At 59.5% G+C, this 12,493-nt stretch overlaps 3 protein-coding genes across 12 annotated transcripts in view; 2 read left to right on the top strand and 1 right to left on the bottom strand.

The window, feature by feature from the left end:
- The window catches only part of EMID1 (EMI domain containing 1), a 32,981-nt gene extending 26,770 nt beyond the window's left edge, over positions 1-6,211 (top strand). For 3 of the 4 annotated variants that reach the window (XM_069497095.1, XM_069497093.1, XM_069497091.1), the window contains 2 exons: positions 2,335-2,419; positions 6,040-6,211. In XM_069497095.1, the coding sequence (XP_069353196.1) occupies positions 2,335-2,419; positions 6,040-6,167 (213 nt within the window). In that variant the 3' untranslated portion in view covers positions 6,168-6,211. Of the gene's footprint in view, positions 1-2,334; positions 2,420-3,369; positions 3,461-6,039 lie in introns of all 4 variants that reach the window. The other variant, XM_069497094.1, reaches the window with a different exon arrangement.
- An 816-nt stretch (positions 6,212-7,027) lies between these two features.
- RHBDD3 (rhomboid domain containing 3) lies at positions 7,028-12,475 on the bottom strand. 4 transcript variants are annotated; one of them, XM_069497305.1, is made up of 6 exons: positions 12,283-12,475; positions 10,237-10,409; positions 8,719-9,102; positions 7,919-8,081; positions 7,544-7,831; positions 7,028-7,453 (listed from the first exon to the last, which is right to left on the bottom strand). In XM_069497305.1, the coding sequence occupies exons 2-6, from the start codon at positions 10,382-10,384 to the stop codon at positions 7,276-7,278; spliced, it is 1,161 nt and encodes a 386-aa protein (XP_069353406.1). In that variant the 5' UTR covers positions 10,385-10,409; positions 12,283-12,475; the 3' UTR covers positions 7,028-7,275. The 4 variants fall into 4 exon arrangements, with proteins under 4 accessions (XP_069353406.1, XP_069353408.1, XP_069353405.1 ...); XM_069497307.1 differs by lacking the exon at positions 12,283-12,475 and adding an exon at positions 12,015-12,063; XM_069497304.1 differs by lacking the exon at positions 12,283-12,475 and having other exon boundaries at positions 10,237-10,451.
- Positions 12,135-12,493, top strand: part of EWSR1 (EWS RNA binding protein 1) — a 28,337-nt gene continuing 27,978 nt past the window's right edge. For all 4 annotated transcript variants that reach the window (XM_069497303.1, XM_069497302.1, XM_069497300.1 and 1 more), the window contains exon 1: positions 12,135-12,184. The gene's annotated coding sequence lies outside the window, so the exon portion shown is untranslated. The remainder of the gene's footprint in view (positions 12,185-12,493) is intronic.

The following is a 12,493-nucleotide window of genomic DNA, read 5'->3' as shown; positions in this document are numbered from 1 at the left end:
TATTTTTTTTTTAAATCCAAGATCTAATCAAGGGTCACATGTTACATTTGGTCATCACATCTCTCATCTCGTTTAATCTAGAACAGACCCCTGCCCTTTTCTTCTTCTCTTGACGTTGTCTTTTTGTGAATGTCCCACAGTCTAAATTTGTCTGATTGTTTCTTCATGATGAAATGCAGGTTAAATATCTGAACATCTGTGGGGGAGTCATAGCTCACTGCAACCTCAAACTCCTGGGCTCAAGTGATCCTCCTGCCTCAGCCTCCTGAGTAGCTGGGACTACAGGTGTGCGCCACCGTGCCCGGCTAATTTTTTAGTTTATATTTTTTGTAGAGACAGAGTCTTGCTGTGTTGCCCAGGCTGGGTGCCCTTTTATTGTGTCTTGTGAGAAGGTTCATGATGCCAGCTTGTCTCACTGTCCATGCTGGGAACGGCTTCATGGAATTTTTGAAGTCATCCATTTTTAGATCTTGCTCCTGTAATACTTGAAGGGGGTTTGCTTTGGTGTGCAGCCTATGGTCACCCTGAGACCCCTCAGGCTCCATTAAGTGGCCTGAGGGTAGCCCAATCCGTGTGATGTGGACAAGACAGCTGGATCGTAAGGGACAGCCCCAGTGGGCCGGCTCATTCATAAGGGATGAGTTAGGAGACCTGTCAGTTGTTTAGATGTTTTTGTGGGGAACAACTACCTTAAAGGATTGGATTATAATTGTGCAAATATGCATATCATACATCCCTTCACTTATCTGTGCTGTGGGAAGGATGCGGAGAGAGACCTCCAGATGTTGTTGGCGGCGCTGGGGTAGTTCTAATTGCCATCCTGGCGCTCGGCTGGAACCGAGATATCTACATTCCAGAAATAGCTTTGGGCTGGACTAGGAAAGAGGGAGTGTGGAATGTTGGCAAGACCATGGACCCCATGCTGGGGAAGGAAGGGACAGATTGGGAGGAAGTCAAGGTGAAGTCTCTGGCTGAGCCCTGGGCAGAGCTGGCACCACTTGGGGACTGGAGGATGGGCTTTGTGGGCCCAATGCCATATCCCTGGGGCCTGGGGCCAGAGACATGAGATGCTCACCCAGCAGACCCGTGCTGCTTAAAGGAGAAGGCTGGGCTGAGGGTGAGGCACCAGGACGTGCCAAAATACAGACCTGGCATAGGCCAAGCCCTGGGAGGGGTGAGTGTGTTTTCCTGGGAGAAGCCCAAAGTGAGAAGGGGAAGGGGCACCGGGCCTGGACCTCAGGTCTGCCTGCATTTAAGTGCAGGCTCCCCGACAGCAATGCAACTCATTTCCTAATCTTACTCATATACTGACAGTCCCCGACTTACGATGACTGGACTCAGGATTTTTTGACTGTATAATGGTGTGAAAGTGATAGGCATTCAGTCTGCTCCTCAGCTTACAAAGGGGCCATGTCCAGCTAAGCCCATTGTACTTTTGATTTATGGTATTTTCAACGCACAACGGATTTATCAGGACATAACCCCATCAAAAGTCAAGGAGCAGCTGTATATGCAATTTGGTGTGGTTGGAAATATTGGTAACTAGTCTGACCTCACTGCTAAAGTTAATTAGGGTGAGGTTAATGTGGTAATCTATGGCAAAAAGCAAATTGAAAGAAAATGATGTAGGCTGGGCGCAGTGGCTCACGCCTCTAATCCTAGCACTCTAGTAGGCCGAGGTGGGAGGATCACTTGAGGTTGGGAGTTCGAGACCAGCCTGAGCAAGAGTGAGACCCCCGTCTCTACTAAAAATAGAAAAATTAGCCTGGCATGGTGGCTTGCGCCTGTAGTCCCAGCTACTCGGGAGGCTGAGGCAGAAGGATTGCTTGAGCCAAGGAGTTTGAGGTTGCTGTGAGTTAGGCTGATGCCACAGCACTCTAGTACAGGTGACAAAGCGAAACTTCATCTCAAAAAAAAAAAAATGAATATGAAGTAAAGAAGAGCATAGGTGACCCAGGGATATGGCGGGAATCATGCAGGTGACGGGAGAGCAGCCAGTCTTGGGCAACAAAGATCAAAGGACAGGGAGGCCCATGGCAGCCTCTGGGGCGGTTCCATGGCCGGCTGTGGGCAGCCACTCTGCCCCGGTGCAGGGAGAGCAGCCAGCTGGGATCCAGTGGGATTTCTTGAGAGGTCTTTCAGGAGTTGCTTCGCCTGCCTTACCCCCTTCCTGTCCTCTCTTGGTCTTGCTCTGACTGTCCATGGGCCCTGGGCTGCGGCAGGTGGTGCGGGGCTGCAGGTGCATGTCCCGGGTGGGGCATGGGCCACCGACAGGCTTTGCAGGGTCCCCTCCCCAGCCCCCTTCACGGCTGCATCTGTCTCTTTCCTCCGCAGGGGGAGGGGTTGCACCAACTACGCGAGGCTTTGAAGATTTTAGCTGAGAGGGTTTTAATCTTGGAAACAATGATTGGGCTCTATGGTGAGTAGAGACAGACAGACGGACAGACAGCCCAGCCCCCGCCTGCCGGCCTTCCCCAAGCCCTCCTGGGGTAGAACTGGCCTGAGCCCGGTCATGAGGCTGCAGAAGGTGTGCCCCGGGCAAGTGTGGGCCCGAGAGGCCATGACCACCCAGCCCTCCGACTGGTCCCCTCCTCCACAGGTGCAGGGGTGCCCTGGAAACCCGGGCCCCACCGCTGGGGTCAGACCTCAGCCTCCAGGCATTGTGGGTAGTGTGGTTTCCAGGCCTGCAGGGAACCAGGGATGACAGATTTCGAGTTTGGAAAAAACTACAGGCAATGGACCCAAACTCCAGACCAGCAGGGGATTGTGGGTAACAGAGCCAGACTCCAGCCGGGCAGGGGATTGTGGGTAATGAAATCAGAGCCCAGGCCCCCAGGAGGATTATGGGCAATGGACCCAGACTCTAGACCAGCTTCAGTTCTAGAAAAATCGTGGGTAACAGAGTCAGTCTCTCGGCCCACGGGACAGTAGGTCATGGAGCTGGACTCCAGAAGTGCTAGGGGACTGTGGGTGATAGACCTCAGTGCAGGCCCCAGGGGACCACGTGCTAGTTCTGACCCTCCTCCCCCGTAAGCCTCCACAGGCTCCCACAGGGCAGGCCCTCCTGGCCTCAGGTGTCCCTCTTGCCATTTCCCCTTTGATCCTTCTGACCTGTCCCTTTGGGGGCCTGAGAGAGCCAGACCTGCACCCCAGGCATTCACTGGGCAATTCCCCACCCATCTGGTCACCTGAGGAGCCAGGCAAGCCCTGCCCTACCTTAGGAGAGGAGACGGAGGTCTCCACGGAGACTCCTGCCCAGGCTCCTGCCCTGAAGCCAGCTGCACTGCCCTCCCATCCTCCCCCTTGGCTCCCCGGCCCAGCCCTCGGAGGCCAGACTCGCACCGTCTGCTCTTCTCGATCTCCCATCAGGCTCCTAGCTTACAGAGCTTCCTGCAGCAGCAGGCTCAGCTGGAGCTCCTGGCCAGACGGGTCACCCTGCTGGAAGCCATCATCTGGCCAGGTAATGGCAGGGCGGGCAGGCAGGGGCAGCCCCTTCCAGGAAGGGCCTGGGAAGGGCCCAGCACGCAGAAGGTGCCTTCCGATGCTTGGCCCAGGCCGGCGAACATTCATTCTTCATCCTTCCATACGTCCAGCGGATGGTGCCTGGCACAGAGAAGGCTCTGGTAACTAGTTCTCCAGTGAATGAGTACCTCTGCGCCAGGCACCTTGCTGGCATGGGCTCCACCAGATGAGACAGAGACAGCCCTGCCCTCATGGAGCTCAGGGGGCTGGGGGCTGGGGAGAGCCCTGGCACTGGCAGTGAAACCCAAGGGGAGATATCCCATAGTGGAGCAACTACAGGCAGCCGTGGGAATACAGAAGTGCCTCTAGCCCAGGCCTCGGGGAGGTCAGAGGGGGTCTCAGGGAGGCCTTCCTGGAGGAGGTGGTGTCTAAGTGGAGACATCACTGAAGGGCTAGGATCTGGGGAGAGATAACAGGCAGGGGAACAACACAAGCAAGGACCAAGAGACCAGAAAGGACTTAGGGGCTAGAGAATCTGGCAGGGCCCAGATTGAGAAGGTGCTAGAAGGCAGGTTGGGTGGCACAGGAAAAGGTTAGACACCAGGTGGGCAGTACTTGTGCCTGCACCTGGCTCCTGGGGGTGAGGCTGAGGAGGCCCCTCCCCATTGAACTGGAGCCTGTGGCTGGCCCTGGAGAGAGGACGGCTTGGCTGCCCCAGGGGCTGGCTCCGTTCCTCCCCCGCCTAACCGCCCATCCTACATCCCATCGAGCGCATCAACACACAGAGGCCTCGACAACAGCACGTCCAACCTCGCATCTATTTTACAGGCTGGGAGACAGGTCCCAGGTGAGGAGGGTCAAGGTTAGAGCCAAGCCTCCTCCATTCAGCAAAACCCTAGGGAGCACCTCCGAACGCCGGGCCTGGGTGGCGCTGGGGCCCTGGAGAGCAGATAGGTCCCTGCCTTGGGGAGCTGCCTGTCGAGTGGCAGGGAGTCCTCGGTATCTTTAGGGGGACAAGGGGTACGGGAGCAGCAGAGGATGTGAGAGAGAGTCACTTCTTGTTGGGGGTTGGAGAAGACTCCTGGGAAGAGGGGATACTTGAGTGGGGTCCTGGAAGACCTCTGCAAGTGGGCCGGGTGGAGGAGTAGGAAGGGCAGTCGTGACAGAGTCTCACGTGAGCAGAGGCCTAGAGGTTGGAAAGCATGTGGGGTCCAAAAGCCCCTCCCACCATGCCACATGGCTTCTCTGACTTCTAGAAACATCAGCGACCATCTCCCAGACCTCCTCTCCTCTTACAGAGGGGGACCAAGGACCAAATCTTGGGCTCTCAGCTCCGTTTAGGTGTTCCCCACCTCCTCTCTTAGGAGGATTGGGGCAGGAGCTAGAAGGGACATGTTTGGGCCACTATGGCCCTGGATCTGTCCCTCCCTGCCTTCAGCTGGCTCTGTCTCTGACAGCCCAGGGAGGAAGTGCCACGCAGCTGGGAAGGGTCATGCCTACTGTCAGTGGCCACAAACCTGGGAGAGCGGCCCCTTGAGCTTGGGTTGGGGCCTGGAGGGAGAGGTGCAGGAGGGGAGGGAGAGAGAAGGGGATGGGACACTCCCAGTTGGCCCAGCATACACAGCAGGTGCTAACTAAAGACCCAGATGGGGTTCACGTTTAGGTTATAATGAGTAACAATGATAATACTAACAGCTACCACATGTCTGGCCCAGCTGGGGGAGTTACACTGGTCATCTCCAATCCTTACGATTAGCACACGAGGTGGGCAAAACCATGCCCATTTTACAGATGAAGAAACAGAGGCTCAGAGGGCTCGTGTGGCTCACTCAGGGTCACAGGGATAGCAGTAAAGCCAGGGCTCCACCCTGGGTCTCTCCTCTATGAAGCTCTGGCCCTTCTGGCTCCAACAGCAAAGGTCTGCTGCCGCCGCCACTCAGCCAGGCGCTCCGTGGGGCCCAGGGGAAACCGAGGGCCCTGCGTTTGATCACGTCAGCGTACGTCTCATGACCAGCTCACGGTGACCAGACCTGCAGGAGACTTGGGTCAAAGCCACACCAGCCTCGGGGTCCAACGGCCCGAGGCTGCACAGTAGTGGTCAGTGGTCCGTAGAGGCCAGTGGCAGGGCCTGGCCCTCCTGAGCCTTTTCCCCAACTGGCAGCCTCGCCCAAGTGAGTCTGTTCTGTCGCTCAGTTTATCCAGCTATGAAATGGGGTGACTCAGGGCACACCTCCACCCCAAAATGAGGACTAGGTAAAAAGAACTGTACGTTCTATGACGCATTCGCTATGTGCTCAGCATTTCACACACACGGTGGACTTGGTCATCCCCGCTTGACAAAGCAGGTGTCAAACAGGCCCTGAGAGCTCTCACTGGGTTGGGGGGCTAAGTGCTGGGGGGAGGCGCTCACCAGCCTGCAGACCCCCTTCTTTCCCACAGCTCTGCTCCCAGACAGCAGGGTGGACTGCACCCAGCAGAGGGTGCCCTGTGCTGCCACCCCCCAGAGGGCCAAGGGGAGGTGGGCACCCCACATGGACCCCCTAACATGGCCTTTCTCCTTCTCCTTCCCTCCGGCAGAACCAGAGCTGGGGTCTGGGGCAGGCCCTGCTGGCACGGGGACCCCCAGCCTCCTTCGGGGCAAGAGGGGAGGACACGCAGCCAACTACCGGATCGTGGCCCCCAGGAGCCGGAACGAGAGAGGCTGAGGGCGGTGGCGGCCCCTGGGGTGGACCAGGCCAGGCTTCCCTTCCAGCCTGGATTTGGCCAGCTGCCTCCAGGGACCGCCCGTCCATATTTATTAATGTCCTCAGGGTCCCTTCTGCCATCGCGGCCTTAGGGGTGGGCAGGTCTTGGTCCAGGCACCTCGCACATGTCTGAGGCTGAGCGGGGACTGGGGCCTGAGCTGGAGGCAGGAGCCGAGGTCAGGGTCTCAGTCCCCTTGTGTGAAAAGGGGTGACGTGGGCCTTAAAGGAGGGGTCGGAGGTACGAGGCTTCCGGTCTCATCAGCTGTCTGAGCACCCAGGCCCAGCGGCACCAGGGAGTCGGGAGCCAGGAGCCAGAGCTCTGCCTGGCCCCCAGCACACGCAGGGACCATCATGGGGGTCTCCCTCCCTTTCCTCCCCAGCCGAACCGTGGGGACCTCCCCGCAGCCCTGTCCTTGTTTTCCAGTGCTGGGACCCCAACCCTGGGTCAGGCTGCCTCAGTTCTGCCCCGAGTCCCCAGCCCCTTCCCAGTGTCCCAGGTGGGGGTGGGGACACGGAGAGGAAGAGGCCGCCTGCTCCCACCAGTGTTTGCGACAGACGCAGGAGGTAGCTGTGTACTGGCCAATAAAGGCCCCCCCTCTGATCCCACCCAGCCTGGTCTCAGTGTGTGCTCAGGTGGGGGCAGCCGGGATGGCCCTTCCCGGCTGAGACCTGGTGGGTGGAAATTGGCCGGAAACAAGCAACGGAGAACGCTCTGCATGGGAGACGCAGCCTCGTGGAGGAAGAGGCTGCACAGGGCAGGGCAGGAACCCCGTGTCTCCGGCCATCGAGGAGCAGCTCCGCCGCAGTCGTTCGTTCATTCTCACTCATTCACTAATGCCAACATGGAGGACTCAGACACAACTGCTGCCTCCACGGAGGTCCAGGTTGAAAAACAAACTGACTTTTATTCTAAATAGTACCAGGGCAGCATGCTGGGGGGTGCTCTCCTGCCCCCAGGGGTGCCCCCATGCCCCCCGGGTGGCCCTCAGTAGACAGAGTGGGGCAGGCTACCCGCCTGTGGGCCAGACCTCATCACCCAAAGGCCTGGTGCTCCCACCTTCTGCCTGGGCTAGGGGGGCCCAGGGCCCTCGGGGTGGGGAAGCCCACCTCTCCCCTCGGTCACCAGGGCCTCTGTGCCCACCTGCCCTCCAACCAGCAGTGACACAGCACCCTCCACGCGGCCCGTGGCTGCCAGTGCCACCACTGCCTGCTCCGTGGGGAAGCCCATGCGCTCCAGCTGCTGTAGCCTGGGGGGTGTGCAGGGGACAAGGAGGGAGTGTCAGGCCCACCCCCAGCCCCGACACCTGAGGACCCCACCCCTGCCCACCCCGCCTTACCGCAGAGAGGAGACGGAGGACTTGGGCAGCCAGAGTGGGCCCTGGGCCCCCTGGGCCGATGCGTCAAGGAGCGAGGCCTGGATCCCCTCCTGCAGCATCTGCTCGTCCAAGGCCGCCCACGGCAGAGTCCCTGGGGAGAAGGTGGCCCCCGCCCAGTCCGGGCCCACCTCTGAGGAGCCCTCCCAGGTCGGCTGCACAGATCTCAGGCCCAGTGGGAGCGGGGCTGCGCTTTCGCTGTGGGACCGGAAGCCAGGGGTGGCCACGTAAGGAGGCCCAGGGACGGGAGGCCTGGAGGAGCAGAAGCAGAAGAGGCCTGAGCGTGGCCCTGCCACAGCATCCGCCACCCAGGGCCAGTGTCCCCAGCATCGCCCTCACCTCACTCTGGCAGGATCGGTGAAAGGCAGCTCGGCCAGGCTGCCCGGGGTGGGAAAGAGCTTCAGCGGCCAGCACCCTGCCAGGGTCTTGCACAAGACGCCCTCCTGCAGCTCCTGCAGCCGCTGCTCCGACAGCTCCAGCCACCAGAAGGCCCCAGCGGCATCTGTCTGCCCAGGGCAGGGCGGCCAGTCAAGGAAGCCAAAACCAGCCAGGTGTGGGCCCACACTGCATGCCAGCCCCGCGCCAACCCAAGACAGACTGCGCCCCTGAAAGCCAGAGCGACTGCAGGAGTCAGCCTGTTCCCTTTGGCAGGCTGTGTCCCCTGACAGGTATTAAGCATCTTGAGAGCAAATGCCTGTGTTGAAGCCACTGTACCTGTGGCCACAGGTCACTGCCTCTCTGTTCCCAGGGGGCCCCTGCCTGCCCCCGGCCCTGACCTTTGTACCATCTGCCCCCTCTGCCCGGCCCTCTCTCTCTTTTCACTTCTCTTCACCTGAGCCCCTCCTCTTGCATGTCTCTGCTCACATGCCACTTCACAGGGTGAAGTGCCAGGTGACTGCCACCTCAGCCCTCCCAGGCTCCCCATGGAGCCCTTTAAATTATAACTGGCACCTGCACCTGGCCATGAGCCCCAGTCCCCAGCCCAGAGCGTGTCCCAGAAGAAGACTCGGAGGTGCTCCTGGCATGCCTGTGCACAGCGTCTTGGGATTGCTCGGGCCTGACCCCCTTGTGCCACTTCCTTCCCAGGCACCCACAGGACCCACATGTCCCCGCGGGCCCTGGGCTCAGGCAAAGGATACAGGCCAGGCCAGCAAGGAGGCCACAAAGGAGCTGCAGGAAGGGTGGCTCGGAGCTGAGCAGTGGGGTCAGGGCGAGGAGCAGCCACGGCAGCAGCCACGGTGGCAGCGCCCCATGGGGCCGTCTAGGGTGGTGACCCTGCCCAGCCAGCATGGCCAGGTGCACAGGCATGTACCCGCAGCCGCTGGCTGCACTGGACACCCCAAGGCCTGCCAGCAGTACAGCCAGCAGGCCAGTGGCCAGGGCGAGCAGGGTGGAGGCGTGCAGGAACCGCAGTGTGCCCAGGTGGCACTCCTGTTGCCATCCGAAGGCAGGCAGGAGCAGCAGGCTCAGGAGCAGGCCAGGCAGGGCCGTGTGGCCCAGGGCATGGGTCAGCAGCCGGTACACTGGGAGAGAGAAGGGGCTCATGTCCCAGGTTCATGGCCCCAACCTCCAAGGCTGGCCCCAGTGTGCCAGGCTGGGGGTTACCCTCCACCAGGGCCACCCACCGAGCCAGCCTCTCCTCCCCAGGAGCCAGTCTGCCCACTGCCAGCACTTAACCATTGGTAGAGGGGACCGAGGGTGCCACACACTGGCTACTCCCCTGCTCCATTAAACAGAACAAGCCTGACCCACCACTCCGTCTCCTCGCTAGCACCCCACTAGTGAGCCACCACTGCGTCCCGGGCACCGTGACGGTGCTTCACTTATTTACCAAGTCACACCCTGTTGACAGCACGAGTTCTGATGCGACTGCCTGCTCCAGTCTGCAGCTACCCCATTCCCCCAAGCTGTGTGACCTTGGACAAATCACTTAACCTCTCTGAGCATTATTTGGGCTCTTCAAATGTACATTGGAGCTGTTGTTATTTATTTATTTATTTTTTTGAAACAGAGTCTCGCTCTGTTGCCCGGGCTAGAGTGAGTGCCGTGGCGCCAGCCTAGCTCACAGCAACCTCAAACTCCTGGGCTCAAGCAATCCTTCTGCCTCAGCCTCCCGAGTAGCTGGGACTACAGGCATGCGCCACCATGCCCGGCTAATTTTTTCTATATATTTTTAGTTGTCCATATAATTTCTTTCTATTTTTTAGTAGAGACGGGGTCTCGCTCTTGCTCAGGCTGGTCTCGAACTCCTGAGCTCAAAGGATCCGCCCGCCTCGGCCTCCCAAGTGCTAGGATTACAGGCGTGAGCCACCGCGCCCGGCCTGGAGCTGTTGTTATTACTGGGAAACGGGTGCTAAACTGGGGTCACTCCTTGAACCCCCCCCAAGCCTCCTCCCCATCGTCATGTTTAGCTGAAAGTCTTAGGTCTTATTTCAAGGGCAAGCGGTCACAAAGGGAAGCTGTCAGAAAAGAACTCCTACCCACAGGTTCCCGTGCCACCTTGCTGGCCCCTCTGCCCTCCCTTCTTGGCCGTGGGTGAGCTGGGCATGCTCCTGTCTAAGGACAACCTTCCCCAGGGGACACACTGCTCCTGCCAACTGGTTTCAGGCCCTACAGCAAGTTCCTGCCTCCTCCAAGGTCCATGTGGCTGCCCTCACCCTGCCAGGGGTCCAGCAGCAGCTCCGGGGCCAGGGCCAGGCTGGGGCCGGCCCCCACCAGCCACAGGCTGCTCAGCAACAGCATCAGGACTGAGGAGGCGAGAGGCAGCGCCAGGGACAGCTGGCCAGGGGGGCCCTGGGCACACATAGCTCGGTTGAGGGTGGTCCTGGGGCTGGGTGCCGGGGGCAAGGAAAACATAACAACAGTTATTAACGTAGCATTATTTCATCGACAGCCTCTCAACTACCTTACCAACAGCCCCATTTTACAGAGGTGGAAACCGCGGCTGGAGAGGCAGACCCAGCGGCCTGGCCATCATGGAACTCAGACCCTAACCCATGTGCTTACTAATCATCTTATCTTGCCTATGCGTGGGGGCGGGCAGAGGACAGGAGTTGAGTCCTAATAGACCCTGAAGTCTCGAGTGGGAGGCACAGGGCCAGGGATGTTGAACTGGGACCATGGACTCCCATAAATAGGGGTACAGCCCCCCAGGGAAACTTAGTACCATCTCTAGCCCTCTTCTGCCTCCTTCTCTCAAACTACCACCTTCCTCCCTCTTCCCCTCTACTGTGCCCAGCCTCAGGGCTCCAGATGGCCTCAGCTGCCCCTGACCAGGAGGGTGGGGCCAGCCAATGGGCAAGCAGATTGGGGAGGGGTTGGGGCAGAAGGGGTGGAGGGGCAGCAGGAGTCCCACACCCTGAGCCATACTAAGTGACCTGGGACTGAGACATCCCCTTCCTGCCCAGCCCTGAGCACAGCCCCTCCGGCCATAGTCCCCTTTGCACCAGAAGGTTCCAGTGTCCATTCCACCTCTTTCTGATATATGTCCCCAGGCAAGTTTCCCAACCTCTGAGCCTCTCCTTCCTCATCTGTAAAATGGGGATTAGGAAAATCCTTTCCTGGCCTGGCATCCACCGCTGTGGGAGGCCAAGGTGGGAGGATCACTTCAGGCCAGGAGTTCACGACCATCCTGGGCAACATAATGCCCAGCTGATCCCAGCTTTGGCCTTCAAACATGGCCATTCCCTGCCCGCAAAGCAAGCCTTTTTCTCCCCTGTGCTCCCCCTTTGCCTCGGGCCTGTCCTCCAGGGCCTACTGAACCCCTTCACCCCTGGTCAGGCTTCTTTGTCCCAGGACTCCCCTGGGGCTGATTCAAGGTAGGAAGCAGGATCCCAGACAAGAAGGATGCCTAATCTGCTCCTTTGCCAAGGGCATCCTCTGCATCTACTGCTTTCCTGCAGCAAAAATGTGGAAACCTCGCCTGCATAAAATGTCTTTTCCTCCATCTCTCCAACAAGCAAACTCCTACTCACCCTTTAAAGCCCAGCTCAAATGTCCCCTTCCCCTCCTCTGGCCCCCCACATCATGGCTCTTATCCTATCTTATGAGCACAGCTTGGCCTGTCTCCCTAGGCAAGTGGTCTGAGCTCCTGAGGGCTGGTGCTTCACATGGGTTCACTGAAAGAAAGAGGTTGACTTGGCTCCTGGGCCTGCTGAGGGATTCGAGGGTGAGCCCTGCCCTTTCCTGGGCCTGGGCGCCACCTAGGGGGCTGGGCTGAGGTTCAAGAAGGTGGGCAGGTGCCACCCTGCCTGGAAGGAGGGTCTGGGACCAGGGCACCCACTGCAAGCCTCCTCCTGCATCCTCACAACCGTTCCGCCGACCAGGCACTTTAGCAAGGGTGAAGGACTTGGCCATGGACGCTCAGAACTGGGACTTGAACCCTCAGTTTCCTCGACTTATAAAAGGGGGCTGTGCCCCGACAGGCCCTGCCTACCTCACTGGGAAGCCAGGAGAACAGAATGGGAAGACAAGGGCAGGGAAGATTCTTCCGGGTGGTGGACAGGGTAGGGGTCCCAGGGTCTGTCTGGGTGGAACTCAGCTTTGTGACTTTGGAAAGGTACTCAATTTCCTTGGGCCTCAGTTTCCCCTTCTGTAGAAACAAAGGTAGGTATCGGACGCAGGAAGATTAAAGGGCCGCCTCCACCCCGACCGTTACCGGGGCGGGGGAGGTCTCGGGGCCGGCCACGTGTCCGGGTACTCACTGCGGAGCGCGCCCCCCATCCCGGAGGGCCGGGCGGGGCTCCCGGCGGGGAGTCGGGACTCGAGCTCCCGGCAGACACCCGGGAACCCCGAGCCCATTCCGCACACCCCTAGGCGCGTGACCCCGGCCGACTGGCCGGCGCGCCACCCCCTCCCCCGCCTGCCGATTAGTCAGCAGTTGTTCTAGGCCCGGGTCCCTTCCCCCAGCCCTCC

Source organism: Eulemur rufifrons, chromosome 21, assembly GCF_041146395.1.
Source record: "Eulemur rufifrons isolate Redbay chromosome 21, OSU_ERuf_1, whole genome shotgun sequence".
Taxonomy (NCBI): domain Eukaryota; kingdom Metazoa; phylum Chordata; class Mammalia; order Primates; family Lemuridae; genus Eulemur; species Eulemur rufifrons.
The sequence above is the reverse complement of the archived record's forward strand: the minus strand, read 5'-3'. Positions and strand labels throughout refer to the sequence as shown.